At 44.6% G+C, this 24,837-nt stretch overlaps 1 protein-coding gene across 2 annotated transcripts in view; it reads right to left on the bottom strand.

Moving 5' to 3' along the window:
- Positions 1 to 24,837, bottom strand: part of MAPKBP1 (mitogen-activated protein kinase binding protein 1) — a 58,480-nt gene that overhangs the window by 23,829 nt on the left and 9,814 nt on the right. For both annotated transcript variants that reach the window (XM_010346203.3, XM_010346202.3), the window contains exon 3: positions 3,768 to 3,859. In XM_010346203.3, coding sequence (XP_010344505.1) covers positions 3,768 to 3,859 — 92 coding nt within the window. The remainder of the gene's footprint in view (positions 1 to 3,767; positions 3,860 to 24,837) is intronic.

Here is a 24,837-nt window from a genome sequence, read left to right on the forward strand (position 1 = left end):
AGCTGCCCATAAATTGGGCTCTTCTCATTCAAAGGGCAGGTAGGCAGCTTAGAGGAAAAGCAATTGTTAAAAATAAGCAGCAAGTGTGGTCTTCCCCGACCCTGTGACATGTTCACAACCACAGCTCTACAGTCATACTTAGGTTAGAACCCAAATACACACACTAGCTATGTTACCTCAAGCAAAATGCTTAACCTTTTTTGTTTTTTTAAGAGACAGGGTCTCACTGTGTCACCCAAGCCGCAGTGCAGGGGCGTGATCATAGTTCACTGTAGCCTTGACCTCCTGGGCTCAAGTAATCCTCCCGCCTCAGCCTCCCAAGTTGCTAGGACTACAGGCACATGCCACCACACCCAGCTAACTTTTTCATTTTTACTTTTATGTGGAGACAGGGTTCTCACTATGTTGCCCAGGCTGGTTTCAAACTCTTGGTCTCAAGCAATGCCCTCTGCCTTGGCTTCCCAAAGCGCTGGGATTATAGGCATGAGCCACCGCACCAGGTCTGCTTAACCTCTTAGAATCTCAATTTCCTCCTCTGAAATATGGAAGTGATAATAGTACCAACCTCAAAGTGTTGCTCAGAGTATTAAATAATTCATATAAAGTGCTTAAAAAGTGCCTGGGCATAGAATAAGTACAGCCATGCATCACATAACATTTTGGTCAACAGTGAAGGGCATGTATGACAGTGGTCCGGTAAGATTACAATGAAGCTAAAATATTCCCATTACTGAGTGACATCTTGATGATCCTGACCCTATGTAGTTCTATGTGCTAGGCTAACACGTGTGTTTGTGTCTTTTTTTAAAAAAAAAAAGTTTAAGAAGTTAAAAAAAAAAATGTAAGCTTACAGAGTAAGATATAAGTAAAATACTTCCGGGCCAGGCATGGTAGCTCACACCTGTAATCTCAGCACTTTGGGAGACCAAGGCAGACGGATCACTTGAGGTCAGAAGCTCAAGACCAGCCTGGCCAACATGGCAATAGCCCATCTCTACTAAAAATACAAAAATTAGCTGAGCGTGGTGGTGGGCGCCTGTCTACTAAAAATACAAAAATTAGCTGGGCGTGGTGGTGGGCGCCTGTAATCCCAGCTACTCAGGAGGCTGAGGCAGGAGAATCATTTGAACCCAGGAGACAGAGCTTGCAGTGAGCAAAGATTGTGCCATTGCACTCCAGCCTGGATGACAGAGGGAGACTCTGTCACAGGAAAAAAAAAAAAAAAAAGAAGAAAATACTTTTGTAGAGCTGTACTGTGTTTCTGTTTTACACTAAGTTTTACTACAAGAGTCAAGAAGTCAAAAAATTAATAAGAAAATTACAGTGAGTTAGGTTAATCTATTATTGAAGAAAAAATATGTTCTTAAAATAAATGTAATGTAGCCAAGTGTACAGTGTTTGTAAAGTGTATGGCAATGTTCTGGCCCCTCAAACTCATTCACTACTCACTCACTGACTCACCCAGAACAACTTCCAGTCCTGGAAGCTCCATTCATGTAAGTGCCTTATACGAGTGTGCCTTTTTAAAGAATATTTTATAATGTATTTTTACTGTACTTTTTCTATGTTTAAATATACAAATACCATTGTATTGGGATTATGTACAAGATTCAGAACAGTAACCTGCTATGCAGGTTTGTAGCCGAGGCACAGCCGGCTTCACCATGTAGCCTAGGTGTGTAGCAGGCTCTACTATCCAGGTTTGTGTAAGTGTACTCTAACACGCACACAGCAACAAAACTGGCAAACAAAAACACATTCTTCAGCACATATCCCCATCATTAAGTAACACATGACTGTACTTGATAAAGGCAGCTTTCTTGGTGGTGGTGGCTTGTTTCTTTTGAGACAGTGTCTCCCTTTGTTGCCCAGGCTGGAGTGCAGCGGCGCAATCTCGGCTTACTGCAACCTCCATGTCCTGGGTTCAAGTGATTCTCATGCCTTAGCCTCCAGAGTAGCTGGGACTACCAGTACCTGCCACCACACCCAGCTAATTTTTCGTGTGTTTTTGGTAGAGACAGGGCTTCACCATGTTGGCCAGGCTGGTCTTGAACTCCTGACCTCAAGTGATTTGCCCACCTCGGCCTTCCAAGGTGCTAGGATTACAGGTGCACCCAGCCCAATAAAAGGGAGCTTTTTTGATGGGGTGATAAAACTAAGCAAATCACGTATCTAGTATAAAAACTATAAAAGCTGCTATGAAAATTACATTGGGGAACGAAGTAGGCATTACCAAGCTAATAGCAGAGTAAGAAAGTACAGCAGCGGCCCTTCTCATTTTCACATTCCTGCGCCTACCACCATGGAATAGAGGAAGCCAGAAGCAGGAGGGGTTCTAAGCTTTCTGCAGAAGCCTGAAGAATCTATGGTTGGAGGTTTCCCACTTATAGGAGCAGAGGAGTGAAAAGGCAGCAAGAGAAAGAACAGCAGCCCAGTCTTCTACTTCTCTTCTACGGCACTGATCTCTCTCAAAGTGACTAGAACAGACAAATATTCATAGCAGCATTATTCATAATAGCTAAGAAGCAGAAACAAGCTAAATGTCTATCAACTGAAGAATAGATAAAATGTGGTACATCACAGAAAGGAATAATAAGGTAGTGATACAAGCTACGACATACATTAACCTTGAAAACATTATGCTGGCAGGCATGGTGGCTCACGCTTGTCATCCCAGCACTTTGGGAGGCTGAAGTTGGGGGATTCCTTGAGTCCAGGAGTTTGAGACCAGCCTAGGCGATACAGTTAGACCCTGTCTCTAGAAAAAACGGAAAAATTAGCTGGGCATGGTGGTACACACACATAACCCTAGCTACTCCGGAGGCTAAGGCAGGAGGCTGAAGCAGCAGCCAGTCATGATTGCACCACTGTACTCCAGGCTGGGCAACAGAAAGAAGCCTGTCACTAAAGGCCAAATACAGTGTTATCTGATTCCATTTACGTGAAATATCCAGAACAGGCAAATTAATGGAGACAGATTAGCGGTTGCCTAGGGATGAAGGTCTGGTGAGGTGGGGGTGGGAATGAAGAGTGTCTGATAGGAACAGGGCGAGGTACGGTGGCTCACGCCTGTAATCCCAGCACTTCGGATGGCTGAGGCAGGTGGATGGCTTGAGTTCAGGAGTTTGAGACCAGCCTGGGCAATGTGGTGAAACCCCATCTCTACAAAAAATTAGCTAGGCATGGGGGAGTGCGACCATAGTCCCAGCTACTTGGGAAGCTGAGGTGGGAGGATTGCTTGAGCATGGCGGGGCAGAGGTGCAGTGAGCCGAGATTGAGCCATTGCATTCCAGCCTGGGTGACAGAGCCAGACCCTGTCTCAAAAGAAAAATAAAGGAACAGAGTCATGAAAATATTCTAAATTTGACTGTGGTGATGGTTGCACAACTCTGTGAATACACTAAAAACTACTGAATTGGACATTTTAAATGAGTGAGTTATACAGTATATGAATTACATCTCAATAAAGCTGTTTTTTAAATGACTGGAAGGTAGTTATTGAAAGTGATGCTGGGACCTGTGTATAACATAAAGTGTAAATCTGTGTGTGGGAGGCGGGGTAGATAACCAAAAAGCACGACAGGATGGCAATAATGACAGCACCCGACAAAGAGCTTTTACCTGGACCTGCATCTCTTTACAAAAATGGCACCAACACATTAACCTGGATGTATCTCCCAGAAGATATGAGAAAAGCCCTGCCCACTCCAGCTGGTCTGGCGTGGCTATAAATTCCCACACAACAAGATCTCTTCCAAGGAACTTACCCTGCTGGGTAGGCAACTAAACCTGATCGGGGGTCACAGGCAAGTCCTCTGCCTCCAGACACTGTAATTCCCAGCACCTTCTCCAAGGTCACCTGTTAGAGCAAGACAGAAGTGACATGTTATAGACAGAGTGTTTTGCGGAAGAAGGTGCTAAAAGTACCTGGGACCATCCTGAGGCACTGGCTACTTTCCAGATGCCCATGTCTTCAGGAGAACAGAGCTATGACTTCTGTAGCTTCTTCTCTTCTGGCCACTGGGCTTGTTGATCACATGGGAAAAACCCAATGTGCATCACCTATTTTTAGCAGGGTACCGTGTGCTGGTACCACAGGAAAGAAAACCAACTCGTTAAAGCACAACTCATGGCCATAGAGGAACAAGGATTCCCCCAAACCAGGAAGGCACCGTGTATAAGCTTGAGCCTGGAGTCCCCAGACTAGACGGTCTGTGAGACTCAGGGGAGGCCACTGATATTCGTGCTTTGGCAGGCATGAAGGAAAGGCCATTCTGACTTACCAAGAGCCAAAAGAATGTTAGGTATCAATTAGGTGACTCATAATATCCTCGACCTTTGCATTCTATCATGTTCTTCCCCTCCATCAGAGGGCTCTGCCTCCCAAATGTTTGCCAGTTGATACAGACTACAATCCAAGGAGGCAGAAACATGGCTTAGTGCTGTGTTCTACAAAGCACCGATGCTCAGGGTACTCTAATTATTATTATTAAGGCGCAACTCCCACAGAGATAAAAGGGAAACGTGTAAAATGCTCAGAGATTCTGAGACAACATGGCCACGGGAGACACGCATCACTCTCATCATTAGTATTGTTACCCCACACTGTCTGCAGGCCCCAGGACCCAATCGAACTAGCCTCAGATTAATTCACTTGTCTTTATGCTAGACGATGCCGGGTGAGATTGAGACTTCCCTCTAACCTCTTGCTGTCACTCAACATCATCGTCTGCTCCAGGTCTTTCACTTGCTGCTCCAGGTCTTTACCTGCTCCAGGCCTGTGCAGTCCTTGCACTGGCCCTGCTCAGGAATGCCCCTGGTCTCCCCTAGGTCAGAGAGTGGGGCTTCAGAATGCAGGACGGACATGTGAACAGGGTAACTCTGCTATGAAAACACCAACCCTGAGGACAGTCTCGGAGGTCCTAGGAGGGCAATGTAAACCAAAAACACTTAGGACGGATGCTTGTGGCAGGGGGTCTACTCCTAGTCCAAGTCAGCGTCTAGAGAAGGGGGGCTCAGAATCAATTAGGACAGTTTTGGAGTTTCTCCTCCTCTTTTACTATTCCAAACGCAGAATTAAAAGTACTCCTAGAGGGGCCGGGTGCAATGGCTCACGCCTGTAATCCCAGCACTTTGGGAGGCCAAGCTGGGCAGATCATCTGAGGTCAGAAGTTTGAGACCACCCTGGCCAACATAGTGAAACCTGTCTCTACTAAAAATACAAAAATTGGCCGGGTGTGGTGGTGGGCGCCTGTAATCCTCAGCTACTCAGGAGGCTGAGGCACAAGAATCACTTGAAACTGGGAGGTGGAGGTTGCAATGAGCCAAGATCACGTGGCTGCACTCCAGCCTGTGTGACAGAGTGACTCTTTGTCTCAAAAAAAAAAAAAAAAAAAAAAAAGTACTCCTAGAGGACCTCTTTAAATTCTTATCTCTGAAGATCATTTTAGCTTGAATTAGGTTAGCCCCGTGGTGGCCAAAGACCAAAGTAAGTCTCCTGAGATGCTACATTTAAAACCTATTCCCCAGAAAGGTCCCCAAGGGTATCTGTGTATCTTGGGGATGCAGACAGGGAGTTCTAACGTGTGTCTGCTCACGGGTAGATGTGGTTTCAATGCAGGGCAGCAACCCACAGCCACCTGGCAAGCACCAAACTTGCCAATTACCCTTGCGCCAATCTGAGGCACTAAATCTAGTGTGGAATAAAATAACTTTGGCCTTCTCTGTACATTCTTGATAGGTTACTCTAACTTATGCCTGCTCTACTTTTTCTCAGCTTAATGACCCACTGGCACGCAGTCACCTATTACTGACTAGAGAGCAACAAAACCCTCCTGGGGAAGTCTAGGGGATACTCAGTTCAAGCCACCACGTCATCCTGGCCCTGCACCTTCAACTCTTCCAGAGGAAGGGATATTCAGGGACATTCCTGCCACACCCACTGCTTCTGCAGACAGGAAAGAGAAGGGCCTCAGGCTGGCATGACCCACACAGCTAGGAGAGGCCAGAAAATCAAGGGTAGTGAGCTAAAGGGCTGCTCGACTCCTATTTTCTCCTGCTAATCTGATTTAAGGTAAATCCTTCGGATTCAAATTTGCATTGATCCCTTCCCTCCCTCATGCTTCAGTGTTGGTCCCCAAGAATTATAACGAGTCAGTTGGTTCTCAGCTGATCTTCTTTCTAAAAGGCATTTGAGTAGGTGTTTTGTGGGCAGATGATCCAATTCCAAAGAGAATTAATTCTCTGAAGCAATCTAAAGCAAGAAGGAGACATGGCCTACTAACACTCTAGAGACCAGTGTTTATCAAAGTTTTTGCACATGACCTACAGTAAGAAACACATTTTATATCATGACCTGGTATATAGAGACATGTGTGCATGTGCATACAACTGAAGGTTTCACAAAACAATATCCTATTGCATGTCATATACTGTATTTTTTATTCCATTTCATTAAAAAATAATCCTGGTCATGGCCCACTTTACTGAGTTCATGACCTACAAATGGGCTGGAAGTTCTAGTCCGGGACACCCTGCTATAGAACATCTCTCTCTGCCAGGCCCGGGTGACAGGCCCCGATCACCGGCACATTTGTGCTCCTGAGTCATTTTCCTCCTAGGACTCAGAGCGGTAGAACGCACTTCCACACTAGGAAAACCCCACAGGCAGAAGTTTGCCTGGGCTCAAAACTTGGCTTATTTTCAAAGGATTTATGTTTTTTGGCTTTTTCTGGTTTCTAAGCAGCTATCCAAGGGGGAAAAAAAGCAGTTTCCTTTGGCTCTGTGGAAGGGAGGAGCAGGGGAAAACAGTCACGGGCATCAGCTGGTTTTTATTTTATGTTCTTAACTCAAACCAGTTTCCTGTTTGCAGGGAGGTTTTGGGCTGAGCTCGACTTTCAAAGGATCTAAGAGTCCAGAGTTCCTGCAAGGCCTCTAACATCTAGGCTTATTTTGCAAGGCTTCAACATGATGGACTGCATAAACTGACTCTCTCCCTCTGATAACTTGCTTCCTAGCCTCCTTTCCAAGAAGGTGGTAGAGCTTCCCCCTGCCTTAGAAAATGGAGACAAACTTAACATCCATTTGCCAAAGACAGTAAAAAAAAAAAAGAAAAAGAAAAAGAAAGAAAGAAAGAAAAAGAAAATGGAGACGAACTTCAGCATCCCCTGCAAACACACCCCAGGTTCAATGCATTCAGGTTCAATCAGTGCTGTGCCGGAGCTGGCTTGCACCAACTCATGAATACTGACTCTGCAAAACTTTTCCCACATTCAGAGCTAGCACAAGAGTGGCCCCGAAATCACCGCCACACGACGACATACACCATGGAAATCAGCAGAGGCTCACAAATCTTAAAAATCACAGTTTTTTCCTCTCACAGAGCCTGTAAGTATTTGGCAGCATGCCACTTAGTTCAAGTCACTCTTATCTCTCACTTGGGCTATAACACCCACATGCTCTCCCTGCTTCAGGCCTTACTCCCTACAGTCTTTTCTCCACATGTTGGGTCACAGGGATTCTTTTAAAATATAAATGAGACCATGTCATCATTGTGCCCCAAACCCATTTAAGGCTTCTCATCTCCCTTAAATTCAAATCCAAAGACTCTACCCAGGTTTACAAGGCCCTAAAGCCTTGGGCCTCTGGCTACCTCTCTGACCTCATTTCCTATACCCCCCACTTCACTCACTTACTCCATGCCAGCCAGCTCACCAACTTTAAGCACCTTAGGCAGATTCTAGCCTCTTGTCCTTTGCATATGCTATTTCTTAGACTAAAAGGCTCTTCTCTCAGCTGCGCACAGAGGTAATTTCCTGAGGTCTTTGCTCAAAGGTCTCTTCCTCAGAGAGGGCCTTCCAGACTAGCTTTACTGCCATAATTCTATACCCAACTTACCCCAGCATTATTTTTCTTCATAGGTCACAGAGGCAGGTAGCAACTCAATATTGGTGATATCTCTGTCCCTGCTCTTACTGCCTGTCTGTCCCATCAGAATGTGAGCTCCTTGAGGACAGGATGTAGGTTGCTATCCTCCTATGGATGTAGCCCCAGCACTTTAAACAGTCTCTGGCACACAATGGGCACTTGATACATATTTAAGGAATAAATGAATGCCTTGCAGAGGTTTCAGAAACAGTGAAAGACCAGGAAAACTGGGGTGTTTCTGGCCAATACAGTTGTTCCCCATAAAGTATCTAAAACTGGTTGTGATAGTAGCTATGAGCAGCTGAGGACAAGCAGAAAGGGCAGTATGGTACAGGTAACCTTTTGCTTCTTAAGCTGATGGTAGGCACACACACTTGCTTATTATTCCATGTCTTTATTTTATGTCTTAAATACTGTGCAGCAAATATTAAAAAGAGAGAAAAGGTATAGTCAAAGATGTGGTATGAGGCTTAGGACCTTATGAGCAACATCCTTCTATAACTCACATCCCCACTTCTCCCTCTAGCCTCAAGCCATTTCGTTGACACTCATTGACCTGGCAATGTGAAGGGAAAGGGTATGAAGAACTCAAAAATCTGGGGGTGGGGTGGGGGATGGGGTTTTGAGACAAGTCTCACTCTGTCACCCAGGCTGGAGTGCAGTGGGGCAATCTCAGCTCACTGCAACCTCCGCCTCCCAGATTCAAGCAATTCTCCTGCCTCAGCCTCCCAAGTAGCTGGGATTACAGGTGCCCTCCACTGCACTTGGCTAATTTTTCTATTTTTAGTGGGGAGATGAGGTTTCACATGTTGGCCAGGCTGGTCTCGAACTCCTGATCTCAAGCAATCCACCCGCCTTGGCCTCCCAAAGTGCTGGGATTAACAGGCATTAGCCACCGTGTCCAGCCAAAAATCTGTGCTTTCAGTTTCTCACTTCTGTGCTTACGCAGCTGCACATGTGTATAATTCTTTGACACGTCACAGAACCAGTGTGTGGACCCCTCTTTCTGACTTTCGGCATGGCAGCAGGGGATGAGCTGGGCCCCTTGGCCCATCTGAATAAGTAGCATGGGCAAGAAATAAACTGTTGCTTAAGCCAGAGGGATTTTGAGGTGGTTTGTTACCAAGCAGGACCTAGCCCAGAAATTTTTCAGACTTTTTGGTCTTGGGACCTTTTTACAGTCTTAGAACTCATCAAGGATGACAGAGGGCTTCTGTTTAGGCAGGTTATATCTATCAATATTTACTGTATTTGAAATCACGATGGGAAACATTAACAATACTTACTAATTCCGTTAAAAATAACAATAAACCCATTACATATTAACATCCTTATTAAAGATAATTCTATTTTCCAAAACAAAAATAATTAGAAGAATGGCACTGTTTTACATTTTTGCAAATCTTTTTCCTATCTGGCTTCATAGGGAGAGCCGGGTTCTCATATCTGCATCTGTATTCCATCTGTTCTGACGTTCTCTAGTGGAAGGATGCCAAGAAAACCTAGCCTCATTTGGATATGGAGTTGGAAACAAGACATCATGGACACCCAAAGGGGTTTTGGGGACTCCAGGCTTCTCAGACCACACTCTAAATACTACAGCATCTTCCAGGTGAGGAAGCAAGCCGACGCGTGAGAGGGTTCTGGGCTCGAAGATCACTTAAGAAAGTGAGGTAGGGCCGGGCGCGGTGGCTCAAGCCTGTAATCCCAGCACTTTGGGAGGCCGAGGCGGGTGGATCACGAGGTCGAGAGATCGAGACCATCCTGGTCAACAAGGTGAAACCCCATCTCTACTAAAAATACAAAAAATTAGCTGGGCATGGTGGCTCGTGCCTGTAATCCCAGCTACGCAGGAGGCTGAGGCAGGAGAATTGCTTGAACCCAGGAGGCGGAGGTTGCAGTGAGCCGAGATCACGCCATTGCACTCCAGCCTGGGTAACAAGAGCGAAACTCCGTCTCAAAAAAAAAAAAAAAAAAAAAAAGAAAGTGAGGTAGGAAAGATGACCTGTGAGAAAGTAGCTATCCGCAAAGTCTGGGATGCGGCCCAAAGTTCTGACAGGAACCTCAGCTCCAAACCCTCAAGGCCCAAATGCCAATGAAATACAGCCTAAGAGACACGCCAGTCCAGGCAACTGTGTCTGGGTAGTGACTTGGGACCTGTCCATCGACAGCTCTAGGAACGCTGCTTCATGCCCAAGTGGAAACTCGGAAGGAAGAAGAGAGGACCCACTTGGTTCTCTACAGTGAGCTCCTCCACACCCGAAACGCAGCCTCAAATACTCAAGCTGTGACCCAGCTTTTGCTCTAGCAGGTGCAGAGTGCTGAGATGGAAGAAAGTGTATACCAACCTGACAGAGGTGTCATCTTTCCCCTGAAGCAAGGCTATTGGAGGCAGAATTACTGCAAGCATAATTCGAGGGAGGGCTTGAATACCCACCACTCACAGTAGGAAGTAGACAGAGCACTATCGTATCCTCCCGAGAGAAAGAGGGCCAGCAAAATCATCCCTCACTTTAGTAAGATAAAGGGGCAACTTCATACTGGCCTATTCCCAGGAGACAAAGAACGAATAAAGCCAAGTGTTTAAGTGCTCTTCTGGCTCTCATTAAAGTAGATGGAAAAAACAGGTGGTGTAGAGGCAAGAGTCGGAACTACTCATTCATATTAGATAGAACCGTAGTTTCCAGCTTGCAGATTGCAGTCTTTTTTTTTTTTTTTTGAGACAGAATTTTGCTCTTATTGTCCAGGCTGGAGTGCAGGTTCAAGTGATTCTCCTGCCTCAGCCTCCCGAGTAGCTGGGACTACAGGCATGTGCCACCACGCCCAAGTAATTTTGTATTTTTAGTAGAGAGAGGGTTTCTCCATGTTGGTCAGGCTGGTCTCAAACTCCTGACCTCAGGGATCACCTATTTTTAGAGCACGGAGAAGATAAGATACAGGTAGTGAGAAAGAGAGGAGAACCAGGAAGCCGGTGAAGCAGAGAGCTCCCACAAGGGAGGGGTGGTCAACAGTGGGCAATGAAAGAAATGAAGGAGACAAGGACGGAACTCTCCAGAGTCCAGAGCCATCCACAGGAGAGGTAGCACAGTACAGGGTCCCAAGTAGTCTTGGAGCCCTAAATACCCAATCCTAGACACTGAGCAGGGCCTTCTAAGCTTTTCTGTTCTCTCTCAAGTTCCTGGATCTGATCAGTCCATGATCTAGAGAACAGGCACTAGCCAATGGAAGAGAGTCCGTGCAGCCCAGACAGTGACACTGTTAGGAAGGGCTTCCTGCTTGTACACACAGCAGAAGTTGTCAGGAAGTGCTTTCCCTTTCTCAGTGTGAGGGACCCCTACAAGGAGTCTGCCATGGCATGGGAGTGGGTGCTCCCTCCAGATAGAGAACTAAGAGGCCAGAGTCACAAAAGGCCAGGGTCACTTAGGATTTGGCTGACCTCAAACTGGTAAGGAAACCCCACAACTGTGAGGAAAATGATCTGTTTTGGTTGCTATGTTTTGTTGCCACCAGCTTCTTTCTTCCCCTTTTTCCCCTCCCCCACTTCTCAATCCCACTCAATTCAAGTTATAAATACCTGAGTTGTAAGTCATTCCAGCCAAACCATGGACTTGCTATTTCTATCATCAAACATGTCCAAGGCAGAGCACTCTTCGCCTTCCCCTCCCTTCCTACAGGTTAAGAAGAACTATATTTATCTCTTGCCCACACACTACACTCTAATCTCACAAAGCAGATCCTCTATCAGATTCTAAGAAGTGCCACTTAGGCCAAAGCCACAGAAGAAGTCAAAGCCAGCAGGCTTTGTGCAGAGACTTAGGCAGCGGGGCAGAGACCCGGTGACTGGACCTGGGAGTGGGGAGGAAGGAGAGGTATCGTGACCAGGCTAACACATTCCTGCCCCTTCAAAGTTAAGTACCATCTGGTCAGAGGCAGGCTGGGGCCCAATGGCCACCCGAAGACCTTGGGTCTCATCTCTGCTCCTGGTCTCTACCCAGTTTGGCTAATTTAGAGTTCTATCTATAGGGCAAAGACTCCCAGAAACAAATAATTCCAATGTAACAAACAAACAAACAAAAAGGGTATCCTGCTTAACAGTTCAAAACTAGTTGGAGCTGAGTCAATTCTCCAGACTAAGATGAAAACAGCCTTAGTTTCAAAGGAAGGTGCAGTGCCACTGCTTGGAAAGGGTGAGCTGATAAGGCCTCTAGCCCTGCAGACAAGGAGACTGGATCAAAAGTTCCCAAACGTGGCAAGTCAATAAAGTACCCAAAGAAATTAAGCTTTTTTCATGTGACAGTCCCAACTCTATCCCCGCCCCATCCTCTTCCCTTGACTGCCAGATTCTCAATGAAAAGACAGTAAGTAGGGTTTCAGAGTCTGCTATTAAAGCTCTCCAGGTGGTTCTAATGATTATCAGATCGGGAACTACGAAATTAAAGCATTTGCCCTTTCATCTCCATATTTTAGCCTCTCTTGGGTTAGTCTCAATGTTCCAGGTATTTTTTCAAGAACACATGGGGGGTACAAAAAGGTCTGGCGCAGAGAGAGGACCTACAGCTGCCATTTACTGAATGAATGAATAATTTGTGCCAATAACTGTTCTAAGCGCTTCACACAGATCGTCTCATGCAATACTCTGAATCATGAAGGACTAGCGTTATCTTGATTTTACAGATGAGAGGTAAGCAGTAAGTGGAAGAACCAGGATTTAGACCTGGGGCTGTCTGGTTCCAGAAACCATGGTGCTTTGAGGAGAGAGTTCAGGGAAGTCACTATGCCTTTGTGCAAGCATCAAGGCCAGGTCTGAGAGCCAAGACAGAAGGCAGAGACCAACAAGACAGAAGGACAATAGAGACCTTTCATGCTATCTTTAACATTAACAACAACAACAACAACAAATTAGCAGCTAAAATGGGTCTAAAAAACGGGTTCTGACTTCTCCTCACTGAGATGGTTGCAAAGAAAGAGGGAGGGTCTTCCTAATGCCAGAGTATCCCATGTGGTCAGAGCTTGCCCATGTCCAGCCTATGCTAGAGCCAAATATAGTCAGAGGACGCCCGTTTCCAAGGCAACTGGCATTGCAGTGTCAGAAGCAGGAGAAGCTGATTCGTATGCAGATGGAGGAAGAGGTAAAGAAGGCGTCAGACTAGAGGGGGAGGGAATGAAGAGACTCTAGCTAAAGGGCCCAGTTATATTAATAGCACAGTCATCAGCACGTGCCCAAGTCCAGAGAGCAGATTTAACCGCTTTTACAGTGCCTGGTAGAGCCCTTCTGCCCTCCTGTTCTCTTCCACAGTTAACAGAAAGTCAAGAAAAGAAATTATCTCACTATAAGTCTGCAGAATTGGGGTGGGGGTGGAGGTTGTAAATTTTTTTTCCCCTCTAAAGTCAGTCCTCTCTACAGTACTACAGCAAGACCAGAACCACAAACAAAGCTTTATGAGCCAGAAATCTGATCATCAAAAGGATCTAATTCCTCCCTATACATACCAACTCTACACACCTGAGCTTTCTTAAACTCCTCCTTTTCTATTTTGTAACCAGGGAGAATATTAACTGTTCCTTATCTGGACGAAGTGTGCAAAGTGAAATGTGTCTCCTGGAACAAAAAGGAGAATATGGAGGGCTCTCAGTGCCCCTACAAGTGCACAGCTTATGCCATGAAACTCTCCTGGGAAGAAGGTAGGTTTCCTCAATCTATTCTCTACAAAATGCCAACATCCCAGTTTAGGCCTTCAACACATTCCTGGATATAGCAATGGCTTTCTAATCAATTTCCTTACTAGAGGCTCTTTCCTCCCTTCCTCCAACCCATCAGCATAATTTTTCCACAGCATAGCTTTGATCCATGTTCCTCCCCTGCCCAAAAGCTTTTTCAGTCGCTCCTTCCTGTCAACTAAATAAAATATAAATGTTTCAGCCTAGAATCAATGATCTCTACCCATCTCATAATTCTATTTCCTACCACTCATCTATATGAATCATGTGCATTTGTCAATCTGGACTATTCATTTTTCTGGAAAGGAGCCTCCGGGCTTTAGCTCATACTATTCTAACCTTCCCTTCCACTACTCTACACTGAAATCCTCCCTTTCCTTCCAGGACCAGCTCAAATGTCACATCCCCTCCAATTCTTTCTGTGACCACCTGGCCAGAAATGATTCCTCCCCCTCCTGGGTACTCTTACAGCAGCACTTAATTTGCCTCATTCATATGGCATGCACTGCTTAGAACCTTGTAATGAATTTCTATTCTTTATGGATTTGTCTTATCTCTCCCACCAGTCTATAAACTCCTGGAGGGCAGAGGTTGTATGTCATACAATCATATGCTTATAGCACAGGGCACAGTGTTTAATATATATTTGTTGAATCAATTTTTTAAATACTCAAAAACATTTTTAAAAAACTTAAAAATCTCTATGAATACGCTTCAGTTAATCTAAATTCTCTTACCTCCTAGAGAATTCTCCAACTATATATCAATGCCAGCCCTAAAAGCTGAAGCGGGAGATTCTGATGCCTTTCCAGAAAGACAGAGGAAGACCTAAATAACATAATCTATGTGTCATACATGATTACAAACAGAACACCCTAATCCCTGACTTTACTAAAGACATGCATGAGGCCGGGCGCGGTGGCTCAAGCCTGTAACCCCAGCACTTTGGGAGGCCGAGGTGGGTGGATCACGAGGTCGAGAGATCGAGACCATCCTGGTCAACATGGTGAAACCCCGTCTCTACTAAAAATACAAAAAATTAGCTGGGCATGGTGGTGCGTGCCTGTAATCCCAGCTACTCAGGAGGCTGAGGCAGAAGAATTGCTTGAACCCAGGAGGCGGAGGTTGCGGTGAGCCGAGATCGCGCCATTGCACTCCAGCCTGGGTAACAAGAGCGAAACTCCGTCTAAAAAAAAAGAAAAAAGAAAAAAAGACATGCATGGCATGGCTCTTCACAAATCCAACTTAAGTTATAATTAAAGAATATGTTCGAAGCTGGGTGCAGTGGCTCACGCCTGTAAATCCCACACTTTGGGAGGCCGACGCAGGTGGATCAAAAGGTAAGGAGTTCAAGACCAGCCTGGGCAACATGGTAAAACCCCTCTCCACTAAAAATACAAAAATTAGCTAGGCATGGTGTTGTGTACCTGCAGTCCCAGCTGCTTGGGAGGCTGAGGGAGAAGAACTGCTCGAACCCAGAAGGCAGAGGTTACAGTGAGCCGAGGTCACACCACTGCACTCCAGCCTGGGTGAAAGAGCAAGACTGTCTCAGAAAAAAAAAAAACAGAACGTGTTCAAGAAGATTAGAGATGGTTAAAAAATAAAAGTAATGAACCATAACCCTAAAATAAATAAATTAATTAATTAAATACAAGTGACCATGTTGATCAAAAAGAGCTTTAAATGCACTTGATAATCAGAACAGTGTTATCTCTAGGTGTTGGAATTATGCATGATTTTTTTTCTTCTTTATGCTTCTCTGTATAAAAGTTGTATGAAATCTTTTCAGAAAGCACACGTACTTCAAAAAGTATCAAAAATATTTTCTTTATCAAAGATAACCAAGGAAATATTTTTGAAACGGGCCAGGCATGATGGTGGCTCAGGCCCGTAAGCTCAATAGGAAAAAAAAAATCTACTTTGTGAGGCTGAGGCAAGCGGATCACTTGAGGTCAGGATTACGCCTGGAATCCCAGCTACTCAGGAGGCTGAAGCAAAAGAATCACTCGAACCTGGGAGGCAAAGGTTGCAGTGAGCTGAGATCCCACCACTGCACTCCAGCCTGGGTGACAGAGCAAGACTCCATTTCAAAAAAAAAAGAAAAAAAAAAGAAATGAACTGTCTCAAATTCAACAAGCTTATCACTAATCTTCAAAAACATATTTTTATGTCCTATTACTTCTTTAAAAAACAAAAAAGCTTATTATACCAGAAATATTTTTCAATAGCATTTGTGCATAACTGTATTAATAAAATGAGCATACAGATTTTAAAGTTTAAACATCTTAGATTTACATATGAAATACTCATGTTTAAACTGAAGAGACTTCCATCTTTATTTTTTTTCTACTTACAAAAATAATACAGGCTCTTTGTCAAAAATTTAAACATTACAGAAATACATAATGTAGATAGTGAACGTCCATCATAATATACTATCCCTCCCTGAGATAACCAATATTAACAAGTTTGGTATTTATAGCCTCACTTTTTAATATGCATATACTAACATATAGATGTTTTAACAAAAACATAATCATTAACATAAAAACTATTGTACAATTATTAACATAAAATTGACATAAAAAAACTGTTATGCAATTTGCTTTTTTCCCCCACTTAAGATATCTTGTGTACTCTTCCACATCAGTACATATATATTAACCTCATTCTTTCCAGCAGGTACAAGGTATTTCATTTTATGGATGTCCACCAATTCCCTACTCATAGGTACCTGGATTACTTCAAAATTTCTCTCCTATCAAAAACACCAAAAAATTCAGTTATATACACGTTTGTGCAGTAGGAGTGATTACACAGATTAAGATACCAGAATTATAACTGCTGAATCAAAAAATATGAATATGCAAAATTTTCTAATAGATACTACCAAATTGTCCTCTAAGAGAGCTAATGTATGCTTTCACTGTATCTTCACATTTTCATTTATCTTTATTTTTTTAAGAAAAAAAAAAATTTTAATAGAATATTTCACTCTGATCACAATATAATAAACTTAAATAATGGGTTATAAAATTAACACATTTTCACCCGGCCTGTAGGTTAATTCATTTCTCAAATTATTTGTCAGGATTAATTAGCCCCAAAAGAAAAAAAATTATTTCTATATCACGAGGAGCTTTTGCTGTTAAAAAGCATGCTCATCACACTGGCAGTTTCTAAACAGATACAGAAAAAATTAGGACTCTCCTCTATTCCTGGAGTTCACTGATTGACTTTTTTTTTCAATCCCCCCTAAAATCATAGCCGTAGTCCTGAAATAATAACAAAGTAGTTAGTATCAAAAAGAACTCCTGCTAAGCCTTCCTTTTGGTCAGTAAAGTAGTGTTGATACAAGTTAGAATATTGGCAAGAAAAAGGTACCAAAGATAGTTCACAATAAAAAGTCATGCAGAAAGTCTCATTTAAAATGTTGGAACAGAAGAGGTTGAGCCTACAAAAAAGGATCTCTCACAAATGGAAACTTGAGACTAAAATCTTGCCAACAAATTAGAAGAAAATTCCTTGGTACTCTGGATATCTCAGGCACAGATACTATTAGCAACCCCTTGAGGCTGTAAAGTTATTTAGAACTTAAAATGTGCTTTCAAATTCATTAAATCTCACAACGGCCCTGGGAGGGAGTCTCTAGCTCAGGGGTGACTTAGAACTCAGCCTCAAGCAATCCTCCCACCTCAGGCCTCCTAAGTAACTGGGACTACAGGCACGTCCAGTTAATTTTTTTTTTTTTTTTTTTTTTTAACAGACGGGGTTTTACCATGTTGCCTAGGCTGGTCTCGAACTCCAGGAATCAAGTGATCTGCCCACCATGGCCTCCCAAAGTCCAGCTAATTTTTTCTTTGTTAAGTTTTTAGAGATGGGGTCTTGCTATGTTGCCCAGGCCAGTCGTGAACTCCTGGCCTCAAGTGATCCTCCTTGAGTAGCTGGGGTTAAGGTCCAAGCCACCACATCCAGCTCATGTTAACTCCTGAGAAGCTGTGTTCACTAGCCAGTTCTAGGTTTGTTATGAGGCGGTATTTCAGTGACAGCTGCTGTAGGGGCCTCACAAGAGAACCCAAAGCAGCCCGCAGAAAGAAGAGCATCCCAAGTGGAAAGGATATATTGAGAAAAGTCAGCAGCAGGTTATTATGTCATATGAAAACAACCATGGTATACAAAGATACTGTGCCCTCTCAAACAGAAGCCAACCACTAAATGTGAGGGTAATGGAGGCAGGCCTATACATTACAAGATTAGTCCTGCCGGGCCCGGTGGCTCAAGCCTGTAATCCCAGCACTTTGGGAGGCCGAGGCGGGTGGATCACGAGGTCAAGAGATCGAGACCATCCCGGTCAACATGGTGAAACCCCGTCTCTACTAAAAATACAAAAAATTAGCTGTGCATAGTGGCGCGTGCCTGTAATCCCAGCTACTCAGGAGGCTGAGGCAGGAGAATTGCCTGAATCCAGGAGGCGGAGGTTGCGGTGAGCCGAGATCGCGCCATTGCACTCCAGCCTGGGTAACAAGAGCGAAACTCCGTCTCAAAAAAAAAAAAAAAGATTAGTCCTGACAAGCAGCTTCTTGCTTTTCTCCAAAGCAGTAGCATGGAGATGCAAGAATCAGAGTTTCTGAGCATGCTCCCTGCTACTCGCCTACAACTGCAAACTGCCTACGGGCTCCCCTCCATCCAATCCATCTGCCTTGGGGCTCCCTCTGCTCAGGACAAACTGAGGCCCTGCAGGGAAGCAGAGGCCTTTAGATCTCACACTTTTGCACCTATAATGTTATCACAGTGCCTATTTGAGAGAAGAAATAAAAAGAATAGAAATTTGAGATTAGGCAAGACAAGGCACTTGCTCAAAGAACTTTGCGACGTGGAGCCAGCAGAGCCGCATGGAGTCAGGTGGGCAAGCCACCTCATTTCTGCTCATGTTCACACGAACTCATCAACAACTGTCATCAATCAGGTTAGCCTGGACATGGGACATTTTTAAGTCCATTTTCTCCCAATAGAAAGAGGTATTTCCTCCCAGCTATTCTTCACAGCTTCAAAAGCAAGGTCAGTGGTATGCTAACAGAGATAAGAAAGAGGTGGAATTCCGAAGAAAAGAGGGAGAGAGCTGAAGGAGCACTGAAACTAGTCAAGAGCAGGCGCTACAAAGTCAACCAGCCAACCAAGAACACAACAATTTGAAGCCCTGTGATACCCACACACAAAAACAACCAAGGCGTCCGTCGGTCTCCCCTTCACTCCCCAACCAACCCCAGGAGAGAAGCAGCAACTGCTTGTGGCTTACGGTCATCTGGAACTACGCAGCTGCACCCTATCAACTTGACATTCACATACCCACAGAACCAAAGGTTGCACAGTTTCCAACAAGAACGAGAAGCAGGAACAACAGTTCTGGAAATCTGGAGTTGGAGGTGGGAAGAGGAGTAAGGATGTAGACGGACAAGGGTTACTGAGTGATGGATCTAAAACAGTAGTCTGAGAAATTCATTAAATTGACTTTTATAAGGAATGTTGGGGAGAAAATATTTTTTTATAAGGAACTGTCTGTTTTTTTTTTTTCTCTCTCTCTCTCTTTGGGAACTGTCCCTTTTTCTAAGCTGAGTGCAGGATGTGCCTCTTGGCTATGGCAACACTAGGCACACTTCTGCAATCAGTGCCATACTGTGCTCATGAAGGCTCCCCGGGAGAAATGCAGAATAAAGATGAAGTGTGGGTGCTGGAGTTCAGAAAGCCCCTATCTGAAATCTAGCTTAGTCACTACTGGCTGTGTAACTACCAGCTACTCACCTGACCTCTTATCATTAGTTTTCTTAACTACAAAGTGGGGTGGTAACAGTATTTATGTTAGTGTTCTATAAAACTTGAATAAGATCGTCTATGTAAAATGCTTAGCACAGTGCCTAACACATCCTCACCCACCCTGATGACACCCCTAGCATCACATCCCTCAGAAACTGCCAACACCTTACTGTTGTTCTATTTTTTCACTTGCGTGGGGGTTACCTGGGGGAATCATTTATCATTATTTGTAATACACTATTATATTTGTATACACTCTTATGTTTGCTATATTTCATAATTTTTTCAAGTCTTGTTTGTTTTTGCTTTTGTTTTTTTTGAGACAGAGTCTCGCTCTGTCGCCAGGCGTCAGGCTGGAGTGCAGTGGCACGAGCTCGATTCACTGCAATCTCCACCTCCTGGGTTCAAGCAATGCTCCTGCCTCAGCCTCCCAATTAGCTGGGAGTACAGGCATGCACCACCATGCCCAGCTACTTTTTTTTTTTTTTTTTTTTTTTTTTTAAGTAGAGACGGGGTTTCACCATGTTGGCCAGGAATGGTCTCGAGCTCTTGGCCTCATGATCTGCTCGCCTTGGCCTCCCAAAGTGCTGGGATTACAGGCGTGAGCTACTGCACCCGGCCTAAGTCTTGTTTTTTTAAGAGCCAGCACCTGTAACAGCATCAGCCAAACTTATGAAGCAATCACCAGAAGAGCCACTAAAGGAAGACAGGTCTCAAAGCCCGATGAGAACCGTGATGAATAAGGAGCAAAGCTCAAATCCTGAACCACCAAAGAAACTCTCTTCTCAGGGTTTTTCCAAAAGAACATTGGCTAAACTGGAAAAAAAATCATCCATATGGTTTCACAAAGGGTTTGTTCCAAGATCTTCAAGTAAATTAAAATCTCAATTATAAATACAAGTGCAGGGAGTTTTTGTATTTGTTTTTAACATAGGGTCTCACTCTGTTGCCCAGGCTGGAACACAGTGGTGCCATCATCGCAGCCTCAAACTCCTGGGCTTGAGCAATCATCCCGCCTCAGTCTCCTAAGGTGTGCACCATTGTGCCTGGGATAGGAGGCAAAGAAAAATAACTTTTTTTTTTGGAGACGGAGTCTTGCTCTGTTGCCCAGGCTGGAGTGCAGTGGCACAATCTCAGCTCACTGCAACCTCCACCTCCCGGGTTCAAGTCATTCTCCTGCCTCAGCCTCCTAAGTAGCTGGGATTACAAGTGTGTGCCACCACACCCAGCTAATTTTTGTATTTTTAGTAGAGACAGGATTTCACTATGTTGGTCACACTGGTCTCAAATTCCTGACCTGCCCACCTCAGCCTCAGCCTCCCAAAGTGCAGGGATTACAGGTGTGAGCCACCATGTCTAGTGGAATATATCTTTAGCTTCATTTCAGTTTTAAGGGGAGAGATAAGGCGTATAAATTTTAAAATCCTGGCAAGAAAAAAACAAATAAACAAAAAAAGATAGGATTGTTTTACAGAAGAGGAAAGCAATCCAAAACAACACTGCACACTTTGGGAGGCCAAGGTAGGCACATCACTTGAGGCTGGGAGTAGGAGATCAGCCTGGCCAACATGGTAAAACCCCATCTCTACTAAAAATACAAAAATTAGCTATGCATGGTGGTTTATGCCTGTAATTCCAGCCTCTGGGGAGGCTGAGGCAAGAGAATCACTTGAACCAGGGAGGTGAAGGTTGCAGTGAGCCGAGGTCGTGCCACTGCACTCCAGCCTGGGTGACAGAGCGAGAGACTCTGTCTCAAAAAAGAAATTTAAAACAAGTACAGAAAACATTGTGATAAAATTGGGGGAGGGGGAATTTACTCCCTGGATATCTAGGAAGAGCTATCCATACTGTAAACTCATTGTTCTGTTAAGTGTCCTTCAAAACCAGAGGAAAATAATGTGACCAGTGAAGAAGCATTGTGGACCTGCTTCTCTAACAGTTGAAAGAAAGAAAGATTTGAAAAATCTGGACACTGAAAAATACCAACCCTAAAAATCCACACCAGCAGCTGGGTGTGGGGCTCACGTCTATAATCCTAGCACTCTGTGAGGCCGAGGCCAGTGGATCACAAGATCGAGACTTTGCTGGCCAACATGGTGAGACCCCATCACTACTGAAAATACAAAGATGAGTATGGTGGTGGGTGCCTGTAATCCCAGCTACTCAGGAGGCTGAGGCAGCAGAATCGCTGGAACCTGGGAGGCAGAGGCTGCAGTGAGCTGAGATTAAACCACTGCACTCCAGCCTGAGCAACAGAGCAAGACTCCGTCTCAAAAAAAAAATCCACACTATCCAGTCTGTCATACTTACTTTTATTTCTTGCCTTCCCCATCAACCTTTTTTTAAAAAAAAAATTTTTTTAAAGGTAATAGAAGCTAAAGTAAAATCCACAAATGGGGTAATAAACACCCAAGAAGGTGGGTAGGTCTCATTCTATACCTCTACTGAGAACTGCTATGAAAAGGAAGCTGCCAGAAAACCTGGCCTTGTCCTGCATTAAACAACGGAGCCCAGAGAAGAGGCTTAGCCTGCAGCAGTGGGAACATGAAGTATAATATGACAAATCATACTGAAAACACTGTAGCTTTATTTCTTTAACAACACTTAAGTCTGAACATGAAGTAAAACCAACAGATACTCTAAGGATGAGTGGGGACCATGCGCTCAGAGAAGCTTAGTTTGGATAAACGTAGCCCCAATTTCAAGCCCTGGACTGTTCTCCAAACAAAGGGTCAGTGATAATAGCATCAAGCCCAACTTCAGACTCATGGTGTTGGTGGGGAGGTTACAGAGGTCAGGCAGAAGCCTCATTTCTACCTGTTTTTTTCATTAGTCAAGAAATGAAAACAAACAGGTGACAAACGCAAGACATTCAAAATACCAGCAGGGAATAAGACATTGACTCAAACTGATCCAACAGGGGCCTGCCCTAAATTGCAAACTGAAAGAGAGGAAAACTTGGAAAGCAGTGGTGCTGTTCCACTCTGAAATGAGTGAGGCCAAGTAGATGAGAGGAGGTTTCGAAAGACAACTCTGAGCCTGAAGAGGCTGGGCTATTTTTAGACAGTAAAGGAAGAGGTGTTGGGTCCAGGGAGAGACGCATCCTCTCTCTCCAGTGAGAATCACTTTGAAGGCTGAGAGCAGCTGCAGGAACAGGAAGGAGGAATGAAATGAAGATCAAAGAAACAAAACTCAGAGAACACTGACATTTTTCATTGAATACCACCTGTTGTGAGGACGTCAAGACACTTCCCAAGCCTTATTTCCAGACCACCTCAGAGAAAGAAAACTGAACCAGAACTTGGCCAACGGCACTCACAAAGGCTGGTGAGGGGCGTTGCTGCTGGCCACAGGGACATCCACTTAGTCATCTACTCTAGGTGGAGAGCTCAGAGTGTGTACTGAACACTAAGAAATGACTGGAGCCTGGCCCAGAGGCAAGCGCCCCTTGTCCCAGCCAATCAGAAAGTAAGGCAGGGGCTGGGCATGGTGGTTCATGCTTGTAATCCCAGCACTTTGGGAGGCTGTGGCAGGAGGATCTCGAGGCAAGGAGTTCGAGACCAGCCTGGGCAACATAATGAAGCTCTGTCCCTACAAACAAACAAAGATAACTTAAAGAGGCGTACTGGCACACGCCTGTAGTCCCACCTACTCAGGAGGCTGAGGTGGGAGGATCGCTTGAGCACAGAAGTTCAAGGGTGCAGTGAGCCGTGACTGCACCACTGCACTGAAACCTGGATGACAGAGCAAAGGTCTCCAAAAAAAAAAAAAAAAAAAAAAAAAAAAGAAAGCAGAGGATCACTTGAGCTCAAGAGTTAAGTCCAGCCTAGGAAACACAGGGAGACCCCATCTCTTTAAAACAAAACAAACAAACAAAAACTACTGATTCCAGTGAGTCCAAAGGGAAATGGGTAGTGGAATGGTGACATGAAAGACCGGAGTGGGCTCCAGAATATTATCATAAAGTTTCCTAATCTTGCCCAAAGGGAAACTTCTGCTAATCTGCATTAGCATGGCAGTGATCAGCTCCACAGCAATGTAGTTCTCTCAAATCTACCCCTGACATAGCAGTTTTCAGAGCAATCAGTCTAGAGGTCACAGTAGAGAAAAAAAACAACAACGACAACAACAACAAGAAAAAAACCCACAAAAACCCTACTCAAAAAGAAGAGCACACTTACTTGACTAGCTTTATATACTTCATTTTTTTTTGTTTTTGCTTTTTCCGAGATGGAGTCTCATTTTGTTGCCCAGGCTGGAGTGCAGTGGTGTGATCTCAGCTCATCGCAACCTCCACCTCTTGAGCTCAAGCGATTCTCCTGCCTCAGCGTCCTGAGTAGCTGGGATTACAGGAGTGCACCACTATGCCCACGCTCGGCTAATTTTTGGGATTTTTAGTAGAGACAGTGTTTCACCATGTTGGTCAGGCTGGTCTCGAACTCCTGACCTCAGGTAATCCACCCACCTTGGCCTCCCAAAGTGCTGAGATGATAGGCATGAGCCACTGCCGCCTGGCCAGCTTTATATACTTCTAAGAAGCTTCAGTGAGTACTTGGGTATGAAGCCAATAGATTTCAGGATCCCAGCCCCGAAGGCCAGGGATTTGTAACCAGCGGTGGGCTTTTTTTTTTTTTTTTTAAGACAGGGTTTTACTATGTTGGTCAGGCTGGTCCTGAACTCCCAACCTCAGGTGATCCGCCCACCTTGGCCTCCAAAGTGCTTGGATTACAGGCGTGAGCCACCATGCCCGGCCAGCAGTGGACTTCTGGTGGAACTTAATATACACACAGCCACCAAACTCTACCCTCAAAGGTTGTGATTCCATACAGCTAAGATGGGGTCCAGGAATGCATATTTTTTAAATGTTGCACAGGTATTCTGGTGTCTCACTTCCCTCTGTGCTCCTCCCACAAGCTGAGGGCCGTCGAGCAGGAGCTCAAGATCCACAAATGCTTTAAAAATGAGTATGTGTGCTGGGCACAGTGGCTCATGCCTGTAATCCCAGTACTTTGGGAGGCTGAGGCGAGTAGATCGTGAAGTCAGGAGCTAGAGACCATCCTGGCCAACATGGTGAAACCCCATCTCTACTAAAAATACAAAAATTAGCCATGTGTGGTGGCAAGCATCTGTAGTCCCAGCTACTCAGGAGGATGAAGCAAGGGAATCACCTGAACCCATGAGGCAGAGGTAGCAGTGAGCCAAGATCGCACCACTGTACTCCATCTAGCCTGGGCGACAGGTAAGACTTTTGTCTCAAAAAAAAAAAAAAAAAAAAAAAAAAAAAAAAAAAGAGTATGCGGTTAGGCACAATGGCTCACATATGTAATCCTAGCACTTTGGGAGGCTGAGGGCAGATCACCTGAGGTCAGGAGTTAGAGACCA

Source organism: Saimiri boliviensis, chromosome 2 (assembly GCF_048565385.1).
Source record: "Saimiri boliviensis isolate mSaiBol1 chromosome 2, mSaiBol1.pri, whole genome shotgun sequence".
Lineage (NCBI taxonomy): Eukaryota > Metazoa > Chordata > Mammalia > Primates > Cebidae > Saimiri > Saimiri boliviensis.